This window comes from Onychostoma macrolepis, chromosome 03 (assembly GCF_012432095.1).
Source record: "Onychostoma macrolepis isolate SWU-2019 chromosome 03, ASM1243209v1, whole genome shotgun sequence".
NCBI lineage: Eukaryota > Metazoa > Chordata > Actinopteri > Cypriniformes > Cyprinidae > Onychostoma > Onychostoma macrolepis.
In genome coordinates, this window is record NC_081157.1 from 46,503,181 (window position 1) to 46,527,936 (window position 24,756).

A 24,756-nucleotide genomic window follows, 5' to 3' on the forward strand; every position below is an offset into this window, starting at 1 on the left:
CATTGTTTTGAATGTTAAACAATTGTATCAACATATGTAGCCTATATATTCTATATCCTGCGATCCAACAGAGGATAAGAGGTACAGAGAATGGATCAGTTTTTATAGAGAAAGACTGCCTAGTTAAATGTTAGCCATGTCACTACTGATTTTTGAACTAATCAATCATGTTATCAACTTTACAGCACTTGTTGTGAATTTCACTAACATTGTAGTTGGGACGCTTTGTGAAAACACCTAGGCTAAATGGTTAATTATATAGTAAGACAGAAACTCACCTGTTCCCCACTCATGTTGGTCTGCTGTATACCCTGAAAAGGTAAACAGGTGTTTCGGGTCTCGGAAGACTAGCGTAAATTGACTAACAGTGCCATCTGCTGTTTTTGGAAATTGAAGTTCCTCAATTGCATTTGTGAGAAAATCAGCCTGCACGCATTTGTAAGAAAATCAAGTCAAGTCTGGTCATAAAAAGGCAAATGAGTCTCACAGTTGTAACACACAATACATATATTTGTCCATACCTCTGCATTTTCTCTCAAATAGTCAGTCAGTCATATTTATTTATAAAGCACATTTAAAAACAACAGCTGTTGGCCAAAGTGCTGTACAAAATTAAAACATATACCAAAATACAAAATTAAACACAACACAGCAACAGATAGTACACTACAGTTATGCCACTGTGCTTACTTGAGACCATATGCAACAGTAAATAAATACGTTTTAAGAAGAGACTTAAAATCAGCGTATGTTGGAGCAGATCTTATATAAGATGGCAAATTGTTCCAAAGCTGTGGGTCACCTCTCAATTTCAGGCGTGTCCTTGGAACAGTCAACTGAAGACTACTGGTTGATCGAAGTTCCCTGGAAGCATTACAGTGAAACAGGAGATCGGAGATATATGATGGAGCCAGTCCATGCAAACCCTTATATACAAACAGCAACGTTTTAAAATGGATACAATATTTAACTGGGAGCCAGTGAAGAGAGATCAGCACTGGTGAAATATGTTCCCTCTTCCTTGTTCCAGTTAACAATCTAGCTGCAGCATTTTGAACAAGTTGAAGACGTGCCAATAGGGACTGTGAAACACCCAAGTACAATCCATTACAATAATCTAATCTGGATGAGATAAAAGCATGTATTACAGACTCCATGTCTCTTAATGTTAAGAATGACTTCATCTTTGCGATATTCTTTAGCTGATAAAAACAACTTCTAACCACAGCATTGATCTGTTTATCAAAAGTCAGGACCTCAGTCTTAGACTCATTTAACTGGAGGAAGTTGGCAGACATCCACTGTTTAACATCTCTCAGACAATCAAATAAACACTGTAGACTGGAGACATCCTTTGGGTGCAAGGGAACATAACCCTGAGTATCATCTGCGTAACAATGGTATGAGACATTGTGCTTCCTAAATATAGCATACAAAGGAAGCATGTACAAAGAAAGTAGAACAGGACCCAACAATTGAGCCCTGTGGAACCCCATACAAAACTGGTGCACAAGATGAAGTATATTTGCCAGTATCGACCGAGAAGGTTCGATCCTTTAAATAGGATACAAACTAACTTAAAACACAACCTTGAATCCCGATTTGCTGTAAGCGATTTAAAAGAATGCCATGATCGAGAGTGTCGAATGCTGCGCTGAGATCCAGCAAAATTAAAACAGCACAATTGCCAGAATCGACGATCAACAACAAGTCATTTAATACTTTTAGCAATGCAGATTCTGTACTGTGTTGAGGTCTAAAACCAGACTGATATTAATCAAAATTACCATTTTCCTGTAGGAAAGAGGAAAGCTGATTAAACACAACCTTCTCCAAAACTTTTGATAAAAATGGTAATTTAGAGATGGGACAGTAATTATTAAAAACTGTTGGATCAAGATTTGTTTTTTTGATTAGCGGCTGCACAATGGCATACTTAAAATAAGATGGGACTTTTCCACTGATTAAACTGTTATTAATTATTGACAGTAAACTAGGACTAATAGCGTCAAGTATCTCTAATAAGAGACAAGGAGGGACGACATCCAAAGAACAAAAGGTGGGCTTCATTTTATGAATAATTTGCACCAAGTAACTATGAGACACTGGAGTAAATTCAGATAAATATGTAGAAATTGATGTGGACTGAGGAAAGCCCAGAGAGGAGGGAACAATACATTTTACTCTTTTTTTAGTAAAAAATTAAGAAAGTTTTCACAGGCCATAGGAGACGGATTTGAATATAAATTAGACATCGGATTTAACACACTATTAATGGTATTAAATAATATTTTTGGACTATGAGCATTTTTAGCAATGAGATCAGAAAAATAATTTGCCTTTGCAATCTTAACAGTTTTTTGATAGTGAATCATACACTCTTTGACACAATCATATGATATTTGTAATTTATCCCTCTTCCACTTCCATTCCGCTTTTCTCCATTTCTGTCTAATCGCCCTAGTTTCATCATTAAACCAGGGATGTCAGTCTGGTTTTTATTTGCAAATCACTTTGCGTTTGTTTGAAAGTCGAGTTTTTCTTTGCAAAACAGATTGTGTTTATTTGCAAAACATTGGATTTCTCCACCACTGACCTACAGTCCAGTGAAACTCTTCTTTGACGGGTTTGTGTCCAGGTAAAAATTCTCAGAATGAGTGTGAGAGCGACGCACACTTTTCTTATCGGTACATACAGTGGCCTTACTAATGTGCTCTGCATCTCCGAAGTTTTAAAGAAAACTACCATTTAAAATGGTACCTTATGCTCAAATAAACATGGTAAAATATTTATATTAATATTTCATGTGAATATGGCAAAAAAATTAAAAACATACCCTAATTTTGCATGTTTTACGGAAAATGCACTTGTTTCCCCAACAAGACTAAATATTTTTCATGTATAGAAAAAAAGTATCTTAACTAAAGAATTTTTTGATATTTGTACTTGAAAATAAGACAAAAATACTCAGTAAGAAAAGCATTTTTTGCAGCGTGAATGAATGAATGGGGTATTTAAACATCGCTTATGCTTTAAAAGGGGGGAGGAGACCGAAAGAAACTCTGGGTTGAGCAAAGAAAACCTGCTCCCGACCAGGTTAGTTTCACAGAGTTAGTTACCACGGTAACTGACTCTGAGTATAAGTTACCTCTTGTAGATTGGTAACATGACACTCCTCATGTCAGGTAGATTGTCAAGCTCGAACCAACCAGAGAATGAGTCCACTAGAACCAGGTGCATGGGTTCTCCTGACTGATGGGACTTGAGGGCATTACAAGGAGCACAACGAGAGAGTGCTCTTTCTATATCAGCATACATTGTGGGCCAGTACATTGTTTCTTTTGCCCTGCGTTGTGTGGCTGCCAGACCTGGATGGCCTTGATGTAGCTGAGTCACATAGTAACTTTGTAACAATGACAGTATCAGAAGTCTCTGTCCTCGAAAAATCAGTCCGTTCTCAACAACAAATTCCTCTCTCATTGCAAAGAATGGGCGGAGATCATGTGAAAGCTCTTTGAAAGAGCTTGGCCAACCATGCATTATCATGTCAACAAGTCTTTGGCATGTATGATCAGATTTAATGACAGATCGGAGTTCTTCTGTCCGTTGCGACGAGAGGACTTGAGGCGTCATTACCTCTAGCAAGTCGTCAGTGAGAGGAGGCTCAGTGGACGAGAGATGAGCACATGATAGAGCATCAGCAACAAAGAGTTCCTTGCCCTGTTTGTAAATCACATTGAGACTGTAACGTTGGAGCTTGAGCATCATGCTTTGAAGACATGCCGAGGCAGTGTGCAATGGCTTTTTGAGGATTGTAATGAGAGGCTGGTGATCGGTTTCCACAGTGACAATACAGCATCTTTCAACTTTTGGAAGGTAGAATCCTGCCACTCGAGCCATGACCATTCCGCGTCTTGCTTTAACAGTTCACGTAGAGGGCCAGTGATGTCACTATAGTGTGGAATGAATTTTGATAAATAGTTCGTCATGCCAAGAAACCGTTGCAAGGCCTGTTTGTCCTCAGGTTTTGGCATTTGGCGGACAGCTGTAGTCTTGTCAGGTCAGATTTGATGCCATCAGCAGTCAGGAGGTGGCCTACATAAGAAACTGAGGTGACACAAAATTTGCACTTATCAGGGTTTAATTTCATGTTACATGCACGGATTTTGTGAAGTACCTGTTTCAGTCGCTCATCATGTTCCTGTTGTGTGCGCCCCCAGACAAGGATGTCATCTACCATGATTTGACATATCTGTCCGTCAAAGAGATGTTCCATGTTTTGCTGGAATACTTCACTGCCGGTGGAGATCCCGTCAGGCATGCGCAAGAATCTATACTTTTTGCAGCGTGAATGAATGAATGGGGTATTTAAACATCGCTTATACTTTAAAAGGAGGGAGAAGACCGAAAGAAACTCTGGGTTGAGCAAAGAAAAGTAGAGTTCAGGAAACTTTTGCAGTAATACATCGGGATCTTCTCTGTCCTCTTCATCAGCGAATGTGAAAACCTCGGATTTTTCCACTGCGTTGGGACCTGCTAAATTTAGCAGAATACTTGCCTGCACCTTCTTCGATTTGTCTGATAGGCCAGCGTTGCAATATATGAGCCATTCTTTTTCGAATTTGCTCCAGTAACTGATCTTGTGATCTATGTTAATTACTCAATTTTGGCAAAAATGTCAGATAGAACCTTATAATTCCAAGGCGACGTGTTGTCAGCTATATGCTCATCGAAAATTAGCGGATCAATGCGGCGGAGACCCTGAGCCATGTTTAAATTCTTCTGACACCATGTAGATTGTGTCAAGAAATGATACAACGCAGGATGTAGTTGCACAACAGAACGAGTAGTTTATTACTTACTCGGTGCACCTCTATCTCCTAAGTCCGTGTCCCTGCACCTATCACCCAAACTACCCGCCCACTCCCGCACAGCACCAACCTTAAAGGGCTATGCAACATTTAACAACTCTACACCTCTCTTTCAGAAACGAGCTTGACTAACCCTGTTTTCTCAGGTTTGACAATTCTCTCATTTTAGGGTTAACATACTCAGAGCTTTTTAAAACAGGCCCCTGGACAGATTTGAAAACCCTTGAGCTGGACAACACTACAACAGAACTGACCAGGGCTGCGTTTCCCAAAAGCATCGTAAGCTTAAGTACATCGTAGACCCATTGAAACCAATTGAGCTACGATCAACTTAAGCTACGGTGGTTTTGGGAAACGCAGCCCAGCATAAACAAGCCTGGACTAGGAATTCATGCTGGTTTATGATGGATTACCCAATAGGGCAGACCCTGGAGAAATTCTGTGACCAATAAAAAAACCAATAAATCAATCACAAATATTTTCTTCAGTCTTTTGTTAATTTAACTTAATTTTATACACATTTTGTTTAAATGTATGCTGAAAAAATCTGGTGGTGTTGTCTGACTTCTTTTTACACAATAGTGATTACAAAAGTGATCTCCACCCTCTTACAACACTGCCCCCAAAAGAGATTGACTTATTTCTCCGTTCTGTCAAATTCTCAACAAAGCAAAATCAAATTACTGACCAGTGGAGAAGAAAAAAAAACTTTTAGGAAGGATTTCCGAGGAGTTTGTTTCTGAACAGAGAGAAGATCTTTGTGGTTCTCGTGTTTTTTGTTTGTTTTTAGTTTTTTTTAAACCATTGTTCAGAAAGTGAAAGTAAAGCGGAGCTCATATAGTGAAAATGGCTTCACTAAATATATCTACAGAAGAACTTTCTTGTCCCGTGTGTAATGAAATCTTCAAGGATCCTGTTGTTTTATCATGTAGTCACAGTTTCTGTAAAGAGTGTCTTCAACAGTTCTGGAGAACCAAGGAAACTCAGGAGTGTCCTGTCTGCAGGAGATTGTCCAGTCATGATCCTCCATCTAATCTTCTGTTAAAGAACTTGTGTGAGTCGTTCCTGAAGGAGAGAAATAAGAGCCGTTCATCAGGATCTGAGGAGATCTGCAGTTTACACAGTGAGAAACTCAAACTCTTCTGTCTGGAGGACAAACAGCCGGTGTGTTTAGTGTGCAGAGATTCACAGAAACATGAAAATCACAAATTTAGACCCATTGGTGAAAAGGTTTCATCATATAAGGTAAGACAAATGTCTCTCGTTTCATGTAAAGAGCAGTAATTAGTCGATATTAGCACATTCATGCACTCAGTATTTCTTTCTGCTTTTTTAGTCTACTTTATTTGACATATATTGTGCTCTTGCAAGTTACATTTATTTGTTTGTTTAATTTTCCTTAAATGCTTTTTTATATTAAAATGCAAAACAACATAACACAAAGGCAAACTGAGTAAACGCATAACTCAGTTGCATAATTACAAGTGCAAATTCCTTCAGTGTTGTCCTTGACTGTTCTGTGACATCCTGGATGAGGTAATTATATAAAGGTTTGCCACTGTGCAGAGTTTTCCCATTTAGAGTTAATAATGGCTCTTGTTGTGGATCTTTCAGTCCAAAAGCCTTTGAAATAGCTATGTAACCTTTCACAGACTAATGTATTTCGATTTTCCTCTTCATTTCTGGAGTTTCTTTCACCTTTGGCATTGTGTGTTACTGTTTAAAACCTTTTAAATACAACTTCATGCTGTTGAAAATAGTGTATAAGTGTTGAATTGATTGAATGGGTCTGGCAGTAACCATTTTCAGTCATAAACCATTTCTAGTCCAGCTGAACCCCATTATGATTTCAGTTTCATAGATTTAATGATTTTCAGAAGCCCAGTTGCTATTGTTTTTTTTTTTTTTTTGCTACAATAATTAACATTATCATTGAATAACTATTTTATATTTACTCAGGTTGGCTTTGTTTTATGTTAGGTTTTAATGTCTGAATCAATTTAGTATGTGATATACAAGAAATCTGGGTGGGGCAAATACTTTTTCACTTCATTGCATGATCATATCTTCTCTTCACTGTAATCTGGTGTTCAATAAATTTTTATTTTTCAATTCTAGGAGGAGCTCAATACAGCACTGAAGTCTTTACAAGAGAAACTTAAACATAATGAAAACATTAAACAAAAGATTGAGAAAACAGCTCAGCACATCAAGGTGAAGAAATAGAATCAAGAGTCATTTTCATTACAGCTGTATGATCACTATATATACAATTATGATTTGTTATATTTAATGCATTACAACTTATTTTGACAAGCAGCGGACTGTTTATATTTTGGCTGTCCATGTTATCTCACATATGTGACCCTGGACCACAAAACTGTAGTCATAAGGGTAGATTTTTGGAAATTGAGATTAATGCATCATCTGAAAGCTGAATAAATAAGTATTCCGTTGATGTATGAATTGTTAGGACAATATTTGGCTGAGATACTAGTTGTAACTCTGGAAAATCTGGAATCCGAGGGTGCAAAAAAAATAAAGAAATAAAAATTGAGAAAATCGACTTTCAAGTTCAAATGTTCTTAGCAATGCATATTAGTAATCAAAAATTAAAGAGGTCATTGGATGCCCATTTTCCACAAGTTGATATGATTCTTTAGGGTCTTAATGAAAAGTCTATAACATACTTTGGTTAAAATTTCTCAATGGTAGTGTAAAACAACACCCTTTTTACTCTGTCAAAAACAGCTGTTTTCAGCAAGCAATTTTAGTGCATGTTCCTTTAAATGCTAATGAGCTCTGCTCACCACGCCCCTCTCTTCCATGGGGTGAAGACCATGGGGTCTCTTCCCTTTAAAAACAAATGCAATCCACTGCGTCTTCAGTGAATCAGATGTCGGGAGTAAATGACGACTGCTATGTTCATTATTACATCCAACAACAGAACATCTCAAATGCTTAGGAGTCATTCTTGTCTACATCTGCTCTGGTGTTGAAACAATGGCGGACTGATGACAGATCACTCAGGGTGGGTCTAAGGTAAAACACCAGTGTCAATCATAGACTGTAAAAAAGATGGACGACGCGTCTCCACTTCCTTCCACTATAGAAAAGTGAAGCCAAAACATTCACAGTATGGCTGCTGTCATCTTGCAAAAATTATGTCATTTGGAGCCAGAGTCTGCACAGTAGTAATAAGCTCACAATCATGACACCACACCCCATTTTTATAGCATCAAATACCTAATTTAAAAGCAAACTTATTAGAAAAATGAACACTTGAACATACATCAGCATGCTAAGAACTACCTAAAATGACAGAAAACATCTTTGGAAAAAATTATTTGCAGTGTAATTTATTTCGTTTGTCTCACGTCCCAATAGATTACATGGAGAGGGCGGGGTTTTAAGCTATACTTGCATCCAGTCACCTGGGGGCGATCGAGACGCTTTGGCTTCACTTTTCAAGACTTTTGCGGCACACTTGGTGTCAATCAACAATCGTGGGAGGAGCCTGGGTCTGTGTGACATCACACAGACAGGCATCTGAGAATGGCTTGATTTGAGAAAGGGGAAATGATTTAACGAGATTTAAAAAAAACTGGGTGGATCTTTATCATTATAGGGTGGTTGTGTACACACACTGCCAACACACATTTCAGTAAAAGTGCATGTCGCATCCGATGACCCCTTTAATTTTTGATATATTTACGGTAGGATATTTACGAAATGTCTTCATGGAACATTATCTTTACTTAATATCCTAATGATTTTTGGCATAAAAGAAAAATTACTAATTTTGACTCATACAATGTATTGTTGGCTATATTGCTACAAATATACCTATGCTACTAATGACTGCTTTTGTGGTCCAGGGTCACATATTACTGATGTGAAGTGTTAATTTATGTGTGTTGATTTCAGTCTCAAGCTGAGCACACAGAGCGTCAGATTAAACAGCAATTTGAGAAGCTTCATCAGTTTCTCAGAGATGAAGAAGAAGCTACAATGACTGCACTGAGGGAGGAAGAGGAGCAGAAGAAGCAGATGATGAAGGAGAAGCTGGAGAAGATCAACAGACACATCTCAGCTCTTTTACACACAATCAGAGACATGGAGGAGATGATGAAAGCCAGTGACGTCTGCTTTCTAAAGGTCTGATTTCAGATCGTGGACTGATGATTGATTGATGATCGATTGAGTTGTTGTTGATAAATTGTGTGTTTGTTCTGCAGAAGTTTCCAGTGTCAATGGAAAGGTGAGTGAACTGCTGGTGTCTCTGGTCTCTCTGCTTCTGAAGCCAAAGCCACTGCAGTTCTGATCCTGAATGTTCTTCCAGAGTCCACAGCCCACAACCAAATCTACGGATGCCTTCTGGAGCTTTGATTCATGTGCCGCGCTACTTGGGCAACCTACCCTTCAGAGTCTGGAAGAAGATGCAGGACATTGTCCAAAACAGTGAGTCTGTTTTGACATTGGTGGGGACACAACAGCAGAACCCCATCCCCCTCCCCTTACCCCGCGCCAATCCACCCAGTCATTTTCACATTTATGATAGACCTTTAAAGCACGTCCTGATTTTGGCAGGCAGAGATTACACAGGACGAGGTAAACCAGGCTAGAATCAAGACACGTGTGAAACAGGTAAAAAACAGACTAGACTAACCTCAGGAAACACAGAATGGCTCCGTAATGTTGCTGTCGCTAGGAGAGTGATAAATGTAGGCAGTACTCGGCAGTTTGAGAAGGATCTGAGTAGGTGTAATATAGTGTGTGTGTGAGATTGACTGCAGGTGAGTCTAATCAGTGCAATGGAACATGGTAACTGTAGTCCAGGGTGATGTGTAACAGTCTGTGTGGTGTGAGAGTCAATATAATGGAAGGGTGGTGGAAAACTCTCTGCGTGACAGTGTCTGAAGCATGGGTGAAACTAGCTCAATCTTGATTGATGCTGCATCATGTTGTAGCGTGTGATGGTGTACCACTGTAGCTGCAAAGAAATGCTGGAACACAACAGAGTTAGCTTCTGTTCTTCAGCAAGTGCTCTGTTTTGTGAAATTGTCTGTCTATTTGGTTTGTCTGTAAAGTAAAAAGTGAACATAAATATGGTGAGTCCTAAGCAATTTAAGAAGTGTGTGCCTCCCCATGATTCATTATGGGTGGCAACACACACAAGCTTTGTGTACATTTCCTGGGTGTGGAGCATGCACGGACATCTCTCAAGGAGGCTACCTGTGTGCATTGTGAGCTGCTGCCGCTCAGAATGCTCTATTCCCACTTGTCCCTTTTTGATTAGTTGGGGCAGGCTTGTGCTCCTGAGGTGGTACGGTGTCTTTTTGATCATGGGATCGTAAGTGGAGCTGGCTGAAGTGTTTGAGATGGCTCCACTGCTCCTGTTTGGGATACAAAAGCCTCTGTGGTTTCTTCCACTGGTGAGAGCCTAACGCAAGGGCTATCCAGTTCTGAGGATCCAGATGTTCTCAGCATCAAGATGTGGGATATTGAGGACTCTCCATTTATTCCTTGCATATGAGGAGGTTGGTACTCGTGCAGTGGCTAAGTTAAACACCGACTGTCCATCAGAGAAGTGGGAAGAGCTCAGGAAAAGCAAACTAGATGGGCCTTCCTGCAAAGCAGAGCACAGCCTCCAAATCAGGGCTTACCATTCTTTCGTGATCATCATGCTGACGTTTCGAGGTTGTGGGAAAAGTTGTTCTCCTTTTGCTTATCGAGTCCATCTGTTTATGTTTATTCTTTCATTTTTGGGCTTGAAAGAGAACGGCTATGGGACGATGTCTCAGGACCAAAATGTTCTCCTCAAGAGGAAACCTATTGCAAATGATCAGGGTTATGCATATATGCCTTTGTTCCCTGGTTATATGGAAGAATCCTTGGTTTCTGTTTCAAGGTCCTGTGTTAGGAGCGTCTTATTAACCCTTTAACGCGTACGATCACACCGGTGTGATCAGTCTTCGCTGGTCCCAGGAGCGTACGATCACACCGGTGTGATTAAAACGTTCAGTACGTCACGTCATCAACTGCTGAATTCAAATCTGCTTTCTGGCGCGGAGCCAGATCAGACGCGCGAGCGCTTGTCATATTATCACTTATTCAGTGTTTTCAACCATATAATGCTAATTTTAGATTTCAGACATTTAAATACACATAAGTTCTAGCAAAACCATACTTTTATAGTTTGTAAAATACACGCTGATGTCTATGGAAGCAGCAATAATGATCCTTACAAATATAATCTGACGACATGTTTTATTGATATCATATACAGATTGTGTAGATAACTTTAAAGTTTACTCTGCTCTTCTCCCAGTTTACTGGAGACTTACTTTAACGTGTTTCGGGAGGAGAGGATGAATTTACGTGTTGTAAATCCCACAGCTGGGATTCAGCGCGAACAAACATGGCGGCGCCCATCACCCGGTATAGATCAACTAACATGATCATTATAAAAGTGTTTAAACAACCAAATACATTTACTTGCACATATTTCAGAATCGGAATATCAGATATTTCATAATATAGCGAGTATGTTTGTGAATATTAATATTTAAAAAAGGAAAAACAAAATAAAAGCAATCCATGTGTCATACAGCGCTATTAGAGCTGCGGTGTGTCACATGACAAGCATGACGCGTCACCATGGAAACAATAAGGCTATAAGTTCTAAAATAACGGTCGCCTAAAAAAACTCACGCTGGGGGCTCAGCTAGAATATTTTAAACTCACGTGCGAAAGGGTTAAAATATTGATGGCAGACGCATCCCTCACAGGTTGGGGAGCAGTCATGGAGGGCGACTTCACAATGGGTTTTTGGAGAGGGCATCATCTCTTTTGGCTCTTTTGGATGGGGCTGGATGCCATGGTACAGGCATGGCCGAGGCTGCACTTGTATGCCTTTCTCCTCATTGACACACAAAATTTGAACACATAAAATATCAACAAAAACATTCCCAAATATCAACACAATTGGTGTTGTGTTATTTTGTTGATGAATGATTGAGTGTTTTTGAATGAATGAAGTGAGTCAATGACTCAATGACCAATTATGAAGACAGTTTGTGTGTCCAAAATTACATAATGTCTAGTAGGTACTACATTTGAATTCAAACTTACTTCACAGGTGCTAAAAAATATGTTCTATATAGTATGAATATGGGTAGTATGAATTAAATTTTGACGGCGAAAGGTAGTAGGTCATCATACTTCTTACCAACTGTTTTTTTAATTCTATGAATTCAGACACTACTTAGCTCCTGTAGTGGTTTTCACATACTCAGGGAAGCATGTGATTTTGGCTGTAGCGCCTGCCTTGTTCCTTTATGATTTGGCAGTTTTGACCAAATCGATTGAATGAATGACTCAGTAGCTGGGTTTCCATCACCCTGTTTTAATGCACATTTTGAAGTATCGCATGAGAAACTAGTGATGGAAACGCCAAATTTCGAATAAAAATCCATTAATTCGCAAAAAAGTTTTTACGCTCGCTTGAGGTGGTTTTTGACTTGTGCGAAAAAGGGTTAATGCGAATAATGGGAGATGGAAATGCATTTTGCGAATAAATTCCTCCAAGCGCATCAAAAAAGTCATGTGACTTTGCGTTATGAGACGGGATAACTTGACTAGCAGCTGCCTGATCTCGTTCCACAGCATCTGAAATGTTGTTGTGGTTGTTCTGAAATGCCTCAGCAGTCTGTCATCAAAGTATTTCTGTATAATTGTCTTACACGACTGTGTTCCCAAACAGCAGCATTCACCTCCGAAAGCAATGACAGCATTTATTGTGTTTCGTCTACTCGCTCTGAGGCGCAATTAATTTTTCGTATATGAAAGTTATTATATTCAGTAGCTTATCCTAGTTTTCTATAGGCTATTTAGTGCCAGTTTACCAGGTTGTAGGGTTGTCACGATACCATAAAAATGTCTTACGATACTATGCCAGCTGAAGTATCACGATACCAAGTAGTATCACGATACCATGCAGTATTGTGTTAATTTAAAATTCAATTCTACAAAATGAATCAAAATTTAATAAATAAATAGATGTAAGTGAAAACAGACAATATTATTCTCTGAATACTTAATGTGAATGAATGACTGGCTATTGTTATCCATGAAATGATCTAAACAAAACTCATCTTAGCACTGCACAGAAGCTGCATGAAGTGACATTTAGATGTGGCATTTATATATAATTGCATAAATAATGTTATGAGATTAGTGTTTTAAATACTAAATTCTGAATATAGAAATATGTTGGAAAATAATGTAATATGCCTACTTTTAGATGGGAAACTTAAAAAGGGCCAGCAGGTGGCAGAAGTTCGTGATTGAATCACTGAGTCATTCAAAGGATTCTTTTTTTTCCATTTAATCTTTAATCCTTGAGAATAAGAATTATATTTTTGTTTGATGCTAATTATATATTCAGTCATATCAGATATGTATTTTTATTATAGAAATACATTATAGAAAATGCCGATCCATGTGTGAGATGATAATATAAAATGTAATAAAAAATAATATATATATATATATATATATATATATATAGGCTAATATAATAAATTAAACATTACCTTGTCATAATAGTGTTTTATAATTTATACAGATAACTGTTATATATGCCAATAAAATATAATAACCATATTAGAGCAATATATAGGCTAACCTTATTTATTACTTATATTAATGCTTTATCATTAAAATCGCATACAACTATATATATATATATATATATATATATATATATATATTAGGTTATATACATACAGTAACTGTATTGTAATGATATTGTGCGCTATCTGTCACGCCCACTGAAGGCTCGTCAGTAGATCATACATGCTCTGATAGCGCTGAAGTGAACTAACCTGGAACATAACCTGCTCCGGAGCAGGTTATCTTCAGAGAGCAAGTTGCTATGGTTACTTACCCTGAAAGTAACCTCCGATTTTGGAACCGAAAGCTGAGGTTATCCTCTCACTTATCCTCAAGTAGTACCGGTGTATTGTGCAACCCTACCAGGTAGTGACAATTTTGTTCTCTTTGACTCGTTGGATGGAAACGGTGCTCGTTCGCAAATGTTTTATGCGATATTCCAAATTTGCACATAAGTTAAATTCGCAACTTTGGATGGAAACCCGGCTAGTGACAAAGTCAGTGATTTGCCCCCACCTACTGGCAGTGTAGTTTTATTTATAAAGTATAATTTCAACTGTTTTATTAATTTAATATTTATGTAATCAACACTTTTTATTTTAAACCGTTTCATAACATTGTTTTTAATTGTCTTTTATTGTGTTTTGTTATTCTGAACTCAAACTCTTAACTCTATTTTTGAAAAACATTATAAATAATATAAATTTAGCAATTTGACATAAATGATGACACATATATTTAATAAGGGTAGAAATAAATGCTCCTGCTAAGTAGGCAAATATTGACCCATTGTCACGGTGCACACAGCAGGGAGGAACGAGGAACACGGAGACGAGGATAAACTTCAAAATAATAGTCTTTAATGAGGACATCAGGACAGGGCAAGACAAGGCAAGGCAAGGCAAGGCAAGGCAAGGCAAGGCAAGGTTGACACAGACAGGAACACCGGGGAATAACGAGTAGACCAGACGAAAACTAATTAAACAGGCAGGAACTAAATACACATGACAATTACTGATAATTAGACGAAACACGGCTGGACAAGACTTAACTAATAATCACACTTAACAAGGACAGGAACAAGACCAAATAAGGACACAAGAGGCGGGAACACATGACACACACGACAGAGGACGTGACATCCATGATTGGAAAGTTAGTTTCTTTCATTGATAAGAAAAGAAGGTGCTCGTAAAAAGAAATGCAAGTGTAGAGACCTGATTTAGTAAATAAATTTACTAAGCACATTTATTAAATTTGCTGAAATGTAAGTATTTTTTTATTTCATTGTAGAATTTCAAATGTTATAATGATTTGCATGTGTCAGCTATAGTGCACAGACACATTTTTTTTTTTTTTTTGTATCCCCACTTCGAGCACTATGTGTAACTAATAACACTGACAGTGATCAGAGGAAAATGTCTGATGTTTTAGCAGTAGGATGAGTGTCATAATTCATAATAATCTGTGTTTGATTCACTCTTGATCATTAAATGAACATCAGAATAAAAGCAGCTGTTGGTTATGTGTCTCATCAGCTCCTGTGATTCTGGATCCAAACACTGCAAATCCATTTCTCCACCTGTCTGATGATCTGACCAGTGTTAAATACAGTGAGGACAATCAATGGCTTCCTGGTAATCCAGAGAGATTTGACAGCTATCCATGTGTTCTGGGTTCAGAGGGTTTTAACTCAGGAACACACTGCTGGGAGGTGGAAGTTAAAGAGAGTCGATACTGGAGTCTTGGAGTAACTACAGCATCAAACCAGAGGAAGGGATGGAAATTCCTTTACACTGATATCTGGAGTGTGTGGTATGATCCATTTCAGTTTGTTTCAGTATTTCAACCCCACACTACTTTCCCTGTCAAACAGAAGCTTGAGCGTGTGAGAGTTGATCTGGACTATGACAGAGGAACGGTGTCATTCTCTGATCCTGTAACTAACACACATCTACACACATTCACAACCACCTTCACTGACACTGTCTTTCCATTCTTTGGTAGTATTTACCCTCTGAGGATCTTACCATTCAACAGTGATGGGAATAACGGTGTTCTAAATAAACGGTGTTACTAACTGCGTTATTTTTTTCTGTAACGAGTAATCAAACGAATTACTGTTTCCCCCTTTACAATGCCGTTACCGTTACTGACAATAAAATGCGGCATTACTAAAATTTATTATAATATTACTATAATTTTATTTTGCAGTTCATCTGAATGGATGCGCAGTGTACCTGTATTTGACGTACCGTAAACTCTAGTGTGAAGGCGCACACCTCGCCGTCGCTTTGTCTCACACGCAAGGATAGAGACAGAACGAGAGAGTCTTACATAACATGCAGAATTGACGCGCTACATGTAAACGATTTTCTTTGTTGTATTTTCCTGTTAAAATAACGGAGTTCCTTTGGAATTCTTCAGCTTTTAAGAACTGCCGGTTTCTCTGGTAGTGGGCGGAACTAATGCGCAAACGACAATCTCATTGTCTGGCGCTCACCTATTATCGTCCCTGTTTTGATTTCAGCAAATCAATTTGCGCGAACGCAGACAACGTGATTAATATTCATGAACCCAGCAGCTCATTAATCCTTAGTGTGTTTTATATTGTTATTAGTAGTAGAATTCGTAGTAGTTTTGTTATCTTATCATTAGCCTATTATTTTTAATTATTAGTTTTATTATTAGTTTTCCCCCTTTTTTTATAGAAACACTAAATGACAAACAATATTTTAAGCACCACCACCAGTCCTAAGTTCAGTCAACATGACAAATATGCATTTATACATGGTTGTTCTAATCTATCATATAATGCTAATTTATCATAATATCATATTATAATGCTTGACTGACTGATGCTGTGTCAGATACTTAAAAAAACTGTGCCATTTTACAAACATAAGCTATATATATATATATATATATATATATATATATATATACACACACACACTGTATATGATATAAAATAGTATATCAGATAATTAATATTAGGCTGGTGAGTAAACTAGCCAATGGTAAAAAATTACTAGCCAATGGCAATTCTATTGCCAAGGTGCCCATAGAGGGTTGATAATATTTACAATAATATATTGAATTTGATACGTGTCTCTCATATTGTCCCACAGTAACACAGTAACATTAAAATAGTGTAGATTAGTGTACAATATATAATAATAATAATTTATTCTATTTAGTGTCCATTTCCTTCATTTAACATATTTAATATGGGGGGCATCCAAGTTATTTGACATATTTGAATTTTTTTTTAAAGTAACGCAATAGTTACTTTCCCTGGTAATTAGTTACTTTTATAATTATGTAACAGTTACTTACTCAGTTACTATTTGTGACAAGTAACTAGTAACTATAACTAATTACTTTTTTAAAGTAACGTGCCCAACACTGCCATTCAATAGTCAGTAATGGTTACAGCTGTAGGTCTGGATCTTCCTGCTTTCATCATGTTTCAATATTTAATTCATATCACATGCTGTTGATCTGAATATCGGTACAGCTGTGATTGGGGCCGCAGCTGATCACATGACTGATATCCAGCACTAACGACACATATGGTTGTTAACAACAGATCAACATATTGCTCTACAAAAATAAATAATAAAAGTGATTTAGAGTTTATGAGTATATATGAGTCTGCTGAGGTGAAATTAATAATATATTCAGATATTTTCTGGTTTCCTACAGCCAGGGAGCCTTTTTGTTTTGTTTTGTTTCATATTAGAATTTTTTTTTTTTCCTTAATGTTTCCTTTTTTCTGCTTTGTTCTAGTATTCCAGTATTGTCCTGATTTTCCCACCTTTTGTTGGTTTCCTTGGTTACTAATAGGTGTTCACTTGTGCCTTGCTCCTTAGCTTCACTAGTATATTTAAGACCTTAGTTCTTTCTGTTCTTTGATCCATATTATCAGTGTTAGATGCATGTAGATTTCTTATTGGATTAATAAAATATACAATTGAAATCTCACTTGTTATTATCTATGAATTAAATAATTGAGAATTTATATACATGTATAAAATTTTGTAATTGTCATGGGTTTCTTATACTAATTTTATCATTAACAGTTATGATGGAAAAAGTGTAGATAGTAACTATTTCCTATGATAGTAGCTGATTGCAAAAAGATCAAAATAGTATTATTACTTACAACAGCATTCAAAATAAAAGTAAAAATGAGAATGTGATAAAACTATTATACTATTTAACCTTTTAATGTTTCTAATAGTATTTAATATTTTAATTTTCACAAACTATGAGTATACATTAATTAAACCTTTTCAAATGTCATTTTGTGTTTGTTTTGGAAAGGGATCTTTACTATCCCAAATTAGGGTTATTACTTTGCATTTTAGGCTAATTTTTGAGCCCAAACCATGTGCATTCTGCAAATGTAATTGTGCAGTCATTTAGCTGATGATTTTTCATTCATGTCTGTTATGCTGGAAAAAGGCATCATAAGGCAGATCCAAATGCAGCAGAGTTTATTAACAAAAGGGAAGCAAACGCTAGAAACACAGGGAACAAAGACCAGGGGTGTATTCCCAAAAGCAGGTTATGTGACATACCCGGGTATGTTTGAGGATAAGTGAGAGGATAACCTCAGCTTTCGGTTCCAAAATCGGAGGTTACTTTCAGGGTAAGTAACCATAGCAACTTGCTCTCTGAAGATAACCTGCTCCGGAGCAGGTTATGTTCCAGGGTTAGTTCACTTCAGCGCTATCAGAGCATGTATGATCTACTGACGAGCCTTCAGTGGGCGTGACAGATAGCGCACAATATCATTACAATACAGTTACTGTATGTATATAACCTAATATATATATATATATATATATATATATATATATATATATATATATAGTTGTATGCCATTTTAATGATAAAGCATTAATATAAGTAATAAATAAGGTTAGCCTATATATTGCTCTAATATGGTTATTATATTTTATTGGCATATATAACAGTTATCTGTATAAATTATAAAACACTATTATGACAAGGTAATGTTTAATTTATTATATTAGCCTATATATATATATATATATATATATATATATATATATATATATATATATATATATATATATATATATATATATATTTTTTTTTTTATTTTTTTTTTTTATTACATTTTATATTATCATCTCACACATGGATCGGCATTTTCTATAATGTATTTCTATAATAAAAATACATATCTGATATGACTGAATATATAATTAGCATCAAACAAAAGTATAATTCTTATTCTCAAGGATTAAAGATTAAATGGAAAAAAAATAAAAAATGATTGCAAAACCATCAATTAGGTGGCGACTGTTACGGGGCAAACGAGACGTGAGACGTGCGGATCCATGTGTGAGCTTTATTCACAAAGGCATGGTTAGGAAATAAGCAAGGGTCAAACAATGGCAAACAGGTATATCACAGGCAGGGCAAAGAGTCATCAAAAACGGGCATGAGTCAGTCAACAGCGAACAATATCCAAAGAGGCTTGACAAGAGAGGGGTATCCGAAAACGTAAGCAATAGTCCAGGCAGGGGAAAACACAATCCGAAACAGGCAAGGCAAGACTAGGAAAACTACAAATGGCTCTGTAAGGTAGCTAAAGCTAGGACAGCGATAAATGCATACAATACTCAGCCAAGAGGAAGAGGAAGTCTATGGTTTATGTAGAGTGTGTGATCAGTGCAATCAGCTGTGTGTGCAATCAGTGTAATCAGCTGTGTATGTGTCATCAGTGCAATGGATGATGGGAAATGCAGTCCAGTGTGATGTATGGCGTGAGAGTCATTGTGGTGAGCGTGTGACCTCTGGTGGTGAGTGAACGGAAGTCCATAGACCGGATTCGTGACAGCGATATGCACTAAGCCTAAGGCCTACATGACCTTTGAACAGACGAAGAAGAAAGAAGCAGTATGAGAATGTCTTGAGTCTTAACCAGGAACATACTCTGAGTTGAATGAACTTACTCCCGGACGCGTTTTTGGAACCACATACCTCGAGTGAGCAAGGTTTGGGGTTAATCAACCGAAAGTTCAGGGTTTATCTGACGGTAAGTTAACCATGCTTTCTGGAATACACATATATATATATATATATATATATATATCTTCTTTTTAATTTTAAAGTTTTAGTAATTTTTTTTGTGTTTTTGTCAGTACTTGTAGTTATTTGTTTTGCTTTTTTGTCTATATAGTTTTTATTAAGTTTTATTTTTTTATTTATTTTAGAAAATCAAGTTAAACTAAAGAAAAATAAGAAATGTCGCCTTGGAAACTGGCTCAAATAAAAACATTATTGATAATTTTTATATTTTATTTCAGTAAATGTTTGTTTAATTTCAGATACCATATTTTCTTTGTTTTAGTTAACTCTAAGAAATGTAGTTTGAGTGACGAATGGAGCTCAAGTGTAGTTCAGGCAGACCACGATGTGACAGCCAGCATCATCTGACGCTCAGCTGATTGTAACTCCTCCCACTACAATTAAATAAGATATACAGTATATATTCATCCGTATTCAAACTTGCCTTGGTCTGTCACACGGACATGTGCTTACCCTCCTCCATCCCCAACTTCTCCTTATACAGTCTCATGATCACTAAAGCCGGGCTCACACTGTGTGATTTTTAAAAGTTCTTTAGCATTGTACTTGTCAGACTGTACTAACATGATGATCATTTCACACTGTGGGATCTCAGTTGTCATTAATATCAGACTGTACGACAGTCAAGACACGTTAAAAACAGGTACGTGCAAGAAAACTTGTCTGGAGTTCAGTGACTGCGAGCTGCATTGCACGCGGGGCTGTGATGTTGAATAGTGCAAGCAGCACTACACACCCACATGAAAACAGCAGCGCAACCAGTGTATATCATAGCAAAGGCAACATATTATATGAATTCCATGAGCACCGGAGTTTATGCGGTTAGAAGTAATCTCTAGCATTAATTCTGATCAAGGCTTGTCTTGAAAAACGAAGACAGTTTGATGTTAGTTGTAGGAGAAGACACACTGCAAGACTGTGCGCCAAATCTTCTGACACTGCCAGAATTTCATTGGAGGTAAAATTTGATCGCAATGGCCATTGATCGGCTATCGGTGAACATGTCAAACCAGCGATCAAAGACTACAGATTTTAGTCTAGGATTATAGGAATTTTATAGGATTTTCAAAATTTGTCTCAGATGACCAAATCATGGTCAAAATCGCACAGTGTGCGAAATCGCTTTAGCGTCTGGTCCACGGAAATCATCCAACAGCTAATCGTTTTTTAAAGGGGACCTATTATGCTCCTTTTTACAAGATGTAAAATAAGTCTCTGATGTCCCCAGAGAGTATATGTTAAGTTTTAGCTCAATATACCCCACAGATAAATTTTTATAGCTTGTTAAAATTGCCACTTTTAGGGTATGAGACAAATGCACTGAATTTGAGTATGTTCTTTAAATGCGAATGAGCTGTTGCTCCCGGAGAAGAGGGCGGAGCTTCAAGAGCTCAAGCTCCTATATTAGCAGTGCGAGCCTTTGCAAATAAACACTCCACTATTGGTACAAGTCTGTTATCTTTACAGAAAACTACTCGGTTTCGAAGTCTGTCATCTGATTATACTGTGCATAATAAATTTGCGTTAATGAATTACATAGACGGGGAGCACGGCGGGATAAAAATAACAACATGGCTGGTATCATGCTTTCACAAACTTTATAAGACCCACTTCTGATTATGAGCTTGACAACTTCAAGCGATCGACTCACATTGCTTTCATATGCAACCTTTAACTACCACATTCCTATTTAAGATCATTCTGGCAGCACTTGAAGGCAGCATCAGTGAAAACAGGCAGAGACAATGATAGCTTTAGCAATTAGCCTTTCAGAGTGCCAAGAAGCTCTTTCAGAAAGTTTTTCTGGATTTTTTTGTTGTTATTCTGTCTCTCACTGTTAAAATAAACCTACCATTAAAATTATAGACTGATCATTTCTTTGTCAGTGGGCAAACGTACAAAATCAGCAGGGGATCAAATAATTTATTCCCCACTGTTTTATTGTCATTGCGAGCGTTTTAATTCAGACATCATTGAAACATTTTAGTTCTAGCATTCATAAAATTAATACATTTGCAGTTGTTATGCTTTTTTTTTTTTTTTTTGTACTTCAGAAGGTTAAGTTTGTCGTTACCTAACCCACATTTACTCACGCACTCTTCATGCTCCAGAATAAGTTGTGTCTTTGAGACGATTGAAGTGAATGTGGTTTGATTTCAGTCTCAAGCTGAGCACACAGAGCGTCAGATTAAACAGCAGTTTGAGAAGCTTCATCAGTTTCTCAGAGATGAAGAAGAAGCTACAATCACTGCACTGAGGGAGGAAGAGGAGCAGAAGAAGCAGATGATGAAGGAGAAGCTGGAGGAGATCAACAGACACATCTCAGCTCTTTCACACACAATCAAAGACACGGAGGAGATGATGAAAGACAATGATGTCTGCTTTCTAAAGGTCTGATTTCATATCATCCGTTAATTGATTGATTGATGATCGATTGAGTTGTTGATGATAAATTGTGTGTTTGTTCTGCAGAAGTTTCCAGTCTCAGTGGAAAGGTGAGTGATCTGCTGGTGTCTCTGGTCTCTCTGCTTCTGAAGTCAAAGCCACTGCAGTTCTGATCCTGAATGTTCTTCCAGAGTCGATATATCACAGCCGGATCCACAGACGCCTTCTGGAGCTTTGATTCATGTGCCACGTTACTTGAGCAACCTGCCCTTCAGAGTCTGGAAGAAGATGCAGGACATTGTCCAAAACAGTGAGTCTGCAGAAGATCTGTGCTCTTACACATACAGTTTATCATGATACAAGAGTGCTAGATTATTCTAGTTGGCAGTAAGTCAAGATCATAGTTCTGGTATACATCTATCTATCTATGAGAATGTTTCTTCATCAACTCAAGGACATTTTAATGGTCCTCACTAGTTAAAAAGGCTAATAAATAACAAAACATGTTTTTATTTAAGTTTAGTATTTTGTGGATGTTTCTGGTTTAGGGGTCGGGTTTGGGTTAGATGATAGAAAATCAGTGGAAGTCTATGTAATGTCTTCACTAATATAGTGAAACAAATTTGTCCCTACTTAACCATATTTTGGGGACAAATTTGTACCCAAAACCTGACAAAATCTCCAAAATATATATAATATTTAATATAATAATATATAATATCATATTTTTTATTGTAATTTATGCTTTTAATTAGCAAATGACAGTAAAGACATTTAATAAGCATACATTTCAATAAAAAAACAATGTTACAAAAGATTTATATTACAAATAAATGCCACTCATTTTAATATTCTATCAAAGAATTCAGAAAAAAAAAGTTTCCACAAAATATTAAGCAGCAAAACATTGTTTTGAAATGAAATAAATGCTGCCTTGGTGAGCAGAAGAGACTTAATTAAAAACATTGAAATATGTAGATAATAATGTTTCCAAACTTTTGACAAGTATTGTATTTGAGAGCTCTTATTTTATTTTCAAGAATTACGCTCAGGAGCATTCATAAATATTTTGGAATTTATTATTTACTAATATTTATTTAATAAGAACTTTTTCTTAAACAACAGCTGTGATTGATTGATTATTTTTGAAACTTTTCCAAAATATCAGTTTCTCTTGATGGACACAAATGTTTGAATCGCACATTTAATGTTTGTGTCTGGTGTCATTAAACACTGATAATAAAAATGAGTGCGTGATTAATAACACTGACAGTGATCAGAGGAAAATGTCTGCTGTGTTTGATCAATAGGACGAGTGTCATAATTCATATGGTTCATTCTTGATCATCATACTGTATGAACATCAGAATAAAAGCAGCTGTTGATTGTGTCTCATCAGCTCCTGTGATTCTGGATCCAAACACGGCTCATCCACGTCTCCTCCTGTCTGATGATCTGACCTGTATGAGAGAGAGTGAGAACAAACAACCTCTTCCTGATAATCCAGAGAGATTTGACATCTATGCATGTGTTCTGGGTTCAGAGGGTTTTAACTCAGGAACACACAGCTGGGATGTGGAGGTTAAAGAGAGTCAATGTTGGAGTCTTGGAGTAACTACAGCATCAAACCAGAGGAAGGGACGTGATTTCTTTAACAATGATGTCTGGAGTGTGACATACAATGTGAGAAGACAGTCTGGATTTGCTGTCAAACAGAAGCTTGAGCGTATGAGAGTTGATCTGGACTATGACGGAGGAACACTGTCATTCTCTGATTCTGTAACTAACACACATCTACACACATTCACAACCACCTTCACTGACACCGTCTTGCCATTCTTCTGTTGGTATAGATCTTCCCCTCTGAGGATCTTACCGTTCGATAGTCAGTAATGGTTACAGCTGTAGGTCTGGATCTTCCTGTTTTCATCATGTTTCAATATTTGATCCATATCACATGAGTCCGAGTGCTGTTGATCTGAATATCAGTACAGCTGTGATTGGGCCGCAGCTGATCACATGACTGATATCCAGCACTAAAGACACACTAACACTACTGCTGTTATACAACAGATCAATGAACAATAAATAATAAACAATTATTTAGTGAGATTAATCAAACTGTAAAATGATTGATCTTGAGTTTATAAGATCCACCATTGTCTGCCGAGGTGAAATCAATATGAAGTCAGTTAATTTCAGTCACAATATCCAGATATTTTCAGGGTTCCTACACTCATGGAAAAACCTGGAAACATCAGGGAATTTTAATGTGATCTCCGTGCCTGGAAAAATGTCCTCGGTCCATTGTTGATCACGTTTACACATGATAAACCTGTAAATATGTATTAAAGATAACATCCACTAAAGAGTACTTTCTTCACGTTTGTGTATGTGGTGAATTTATTCTCTTCTTTTTTTCATTTATTTATTTTCATTTTCAAGTAGTTCATATAGTTTTGGTTGAGAAGGTTCTTATATTAATTTAAATGTGAATATGAATGTTAGTTAACACTTTTTTGTATTTTCTTTTTAATTTCACTAATTAATCAGTAATTTTGTTGTTTTTTGTCCATATTAGTATTTTTTAAATGTCTCTACACTATTTATGTATTTAGTAGTAGTAGTATTTTTAGCTGTAGCTATTTTAGTCAATCAAGTAATATATATATAATATTTTATTTCAGTTAACATT

At 36.9% G+C, this 24,756-nt stretch overlaps 1 protein-coding gene across 1 annotated transcript; it reads left to right on the forward strand.

Moving 5' to 3' along the window:
* Positions 1-527: 527 nt before the first annotated feature.
* Positions 528-24,414, forward strand: LOC131535791 (E3 ubiquitin-protein ligase TRIM35-like). Its single transcript, XM_058768296.1, has 10 exons — positions 528-6,116; positions 6,990-7,085; positions 8,799-9,029; positions 9,110-9,132; positions 9,214-9,332; positions 15,086-15,624; positions 21,837-22,067; positions 22,149-22,171; positions 22,253-22,371; positions 23,461-24,414. Exons 1-10 carry the CDS (start codon positions 5,718-5,720, stop codon positions 23,952-23,954), a joined length of 2,274 nt encoding a protein of 757 aa, XP_058624279.1. The 5' UTR covers positions 528-5,717; the 3' UTR covers positions 23,955-24,414.
* The last annotated feature ends 342 nt before the right edge of the window (positions 24,415-24,756 follow it).

What these genes read in the sequence shown, in the direction of transcription:
- LOC131535791 (XM_058768296.1), top strand. Translation starts at nt 5,718, where the DNA reads ATGGCTTCACTAAATATATCTACAGAAGAACTTTCTTGTCCCGTGTGT. An exon ending in AAACAGCTCAGCACATCAAG is followed by an intron (nt 7,086 to 8,798) that starts GTGAAGAAATAG and finishes TGTTGATTTCAG; the next exon opens with TCTCAAGCTGAGCACACAGA. An exon ending in TTTCCAGTCTCAGTGGAAAG is followed by an intron (nt 22,172 to 22,252) that starts GTGAGTGATCTG and finishes ATGTTCTTCCAG; the next exon opens with AGTCGATATATCACAGCCGG.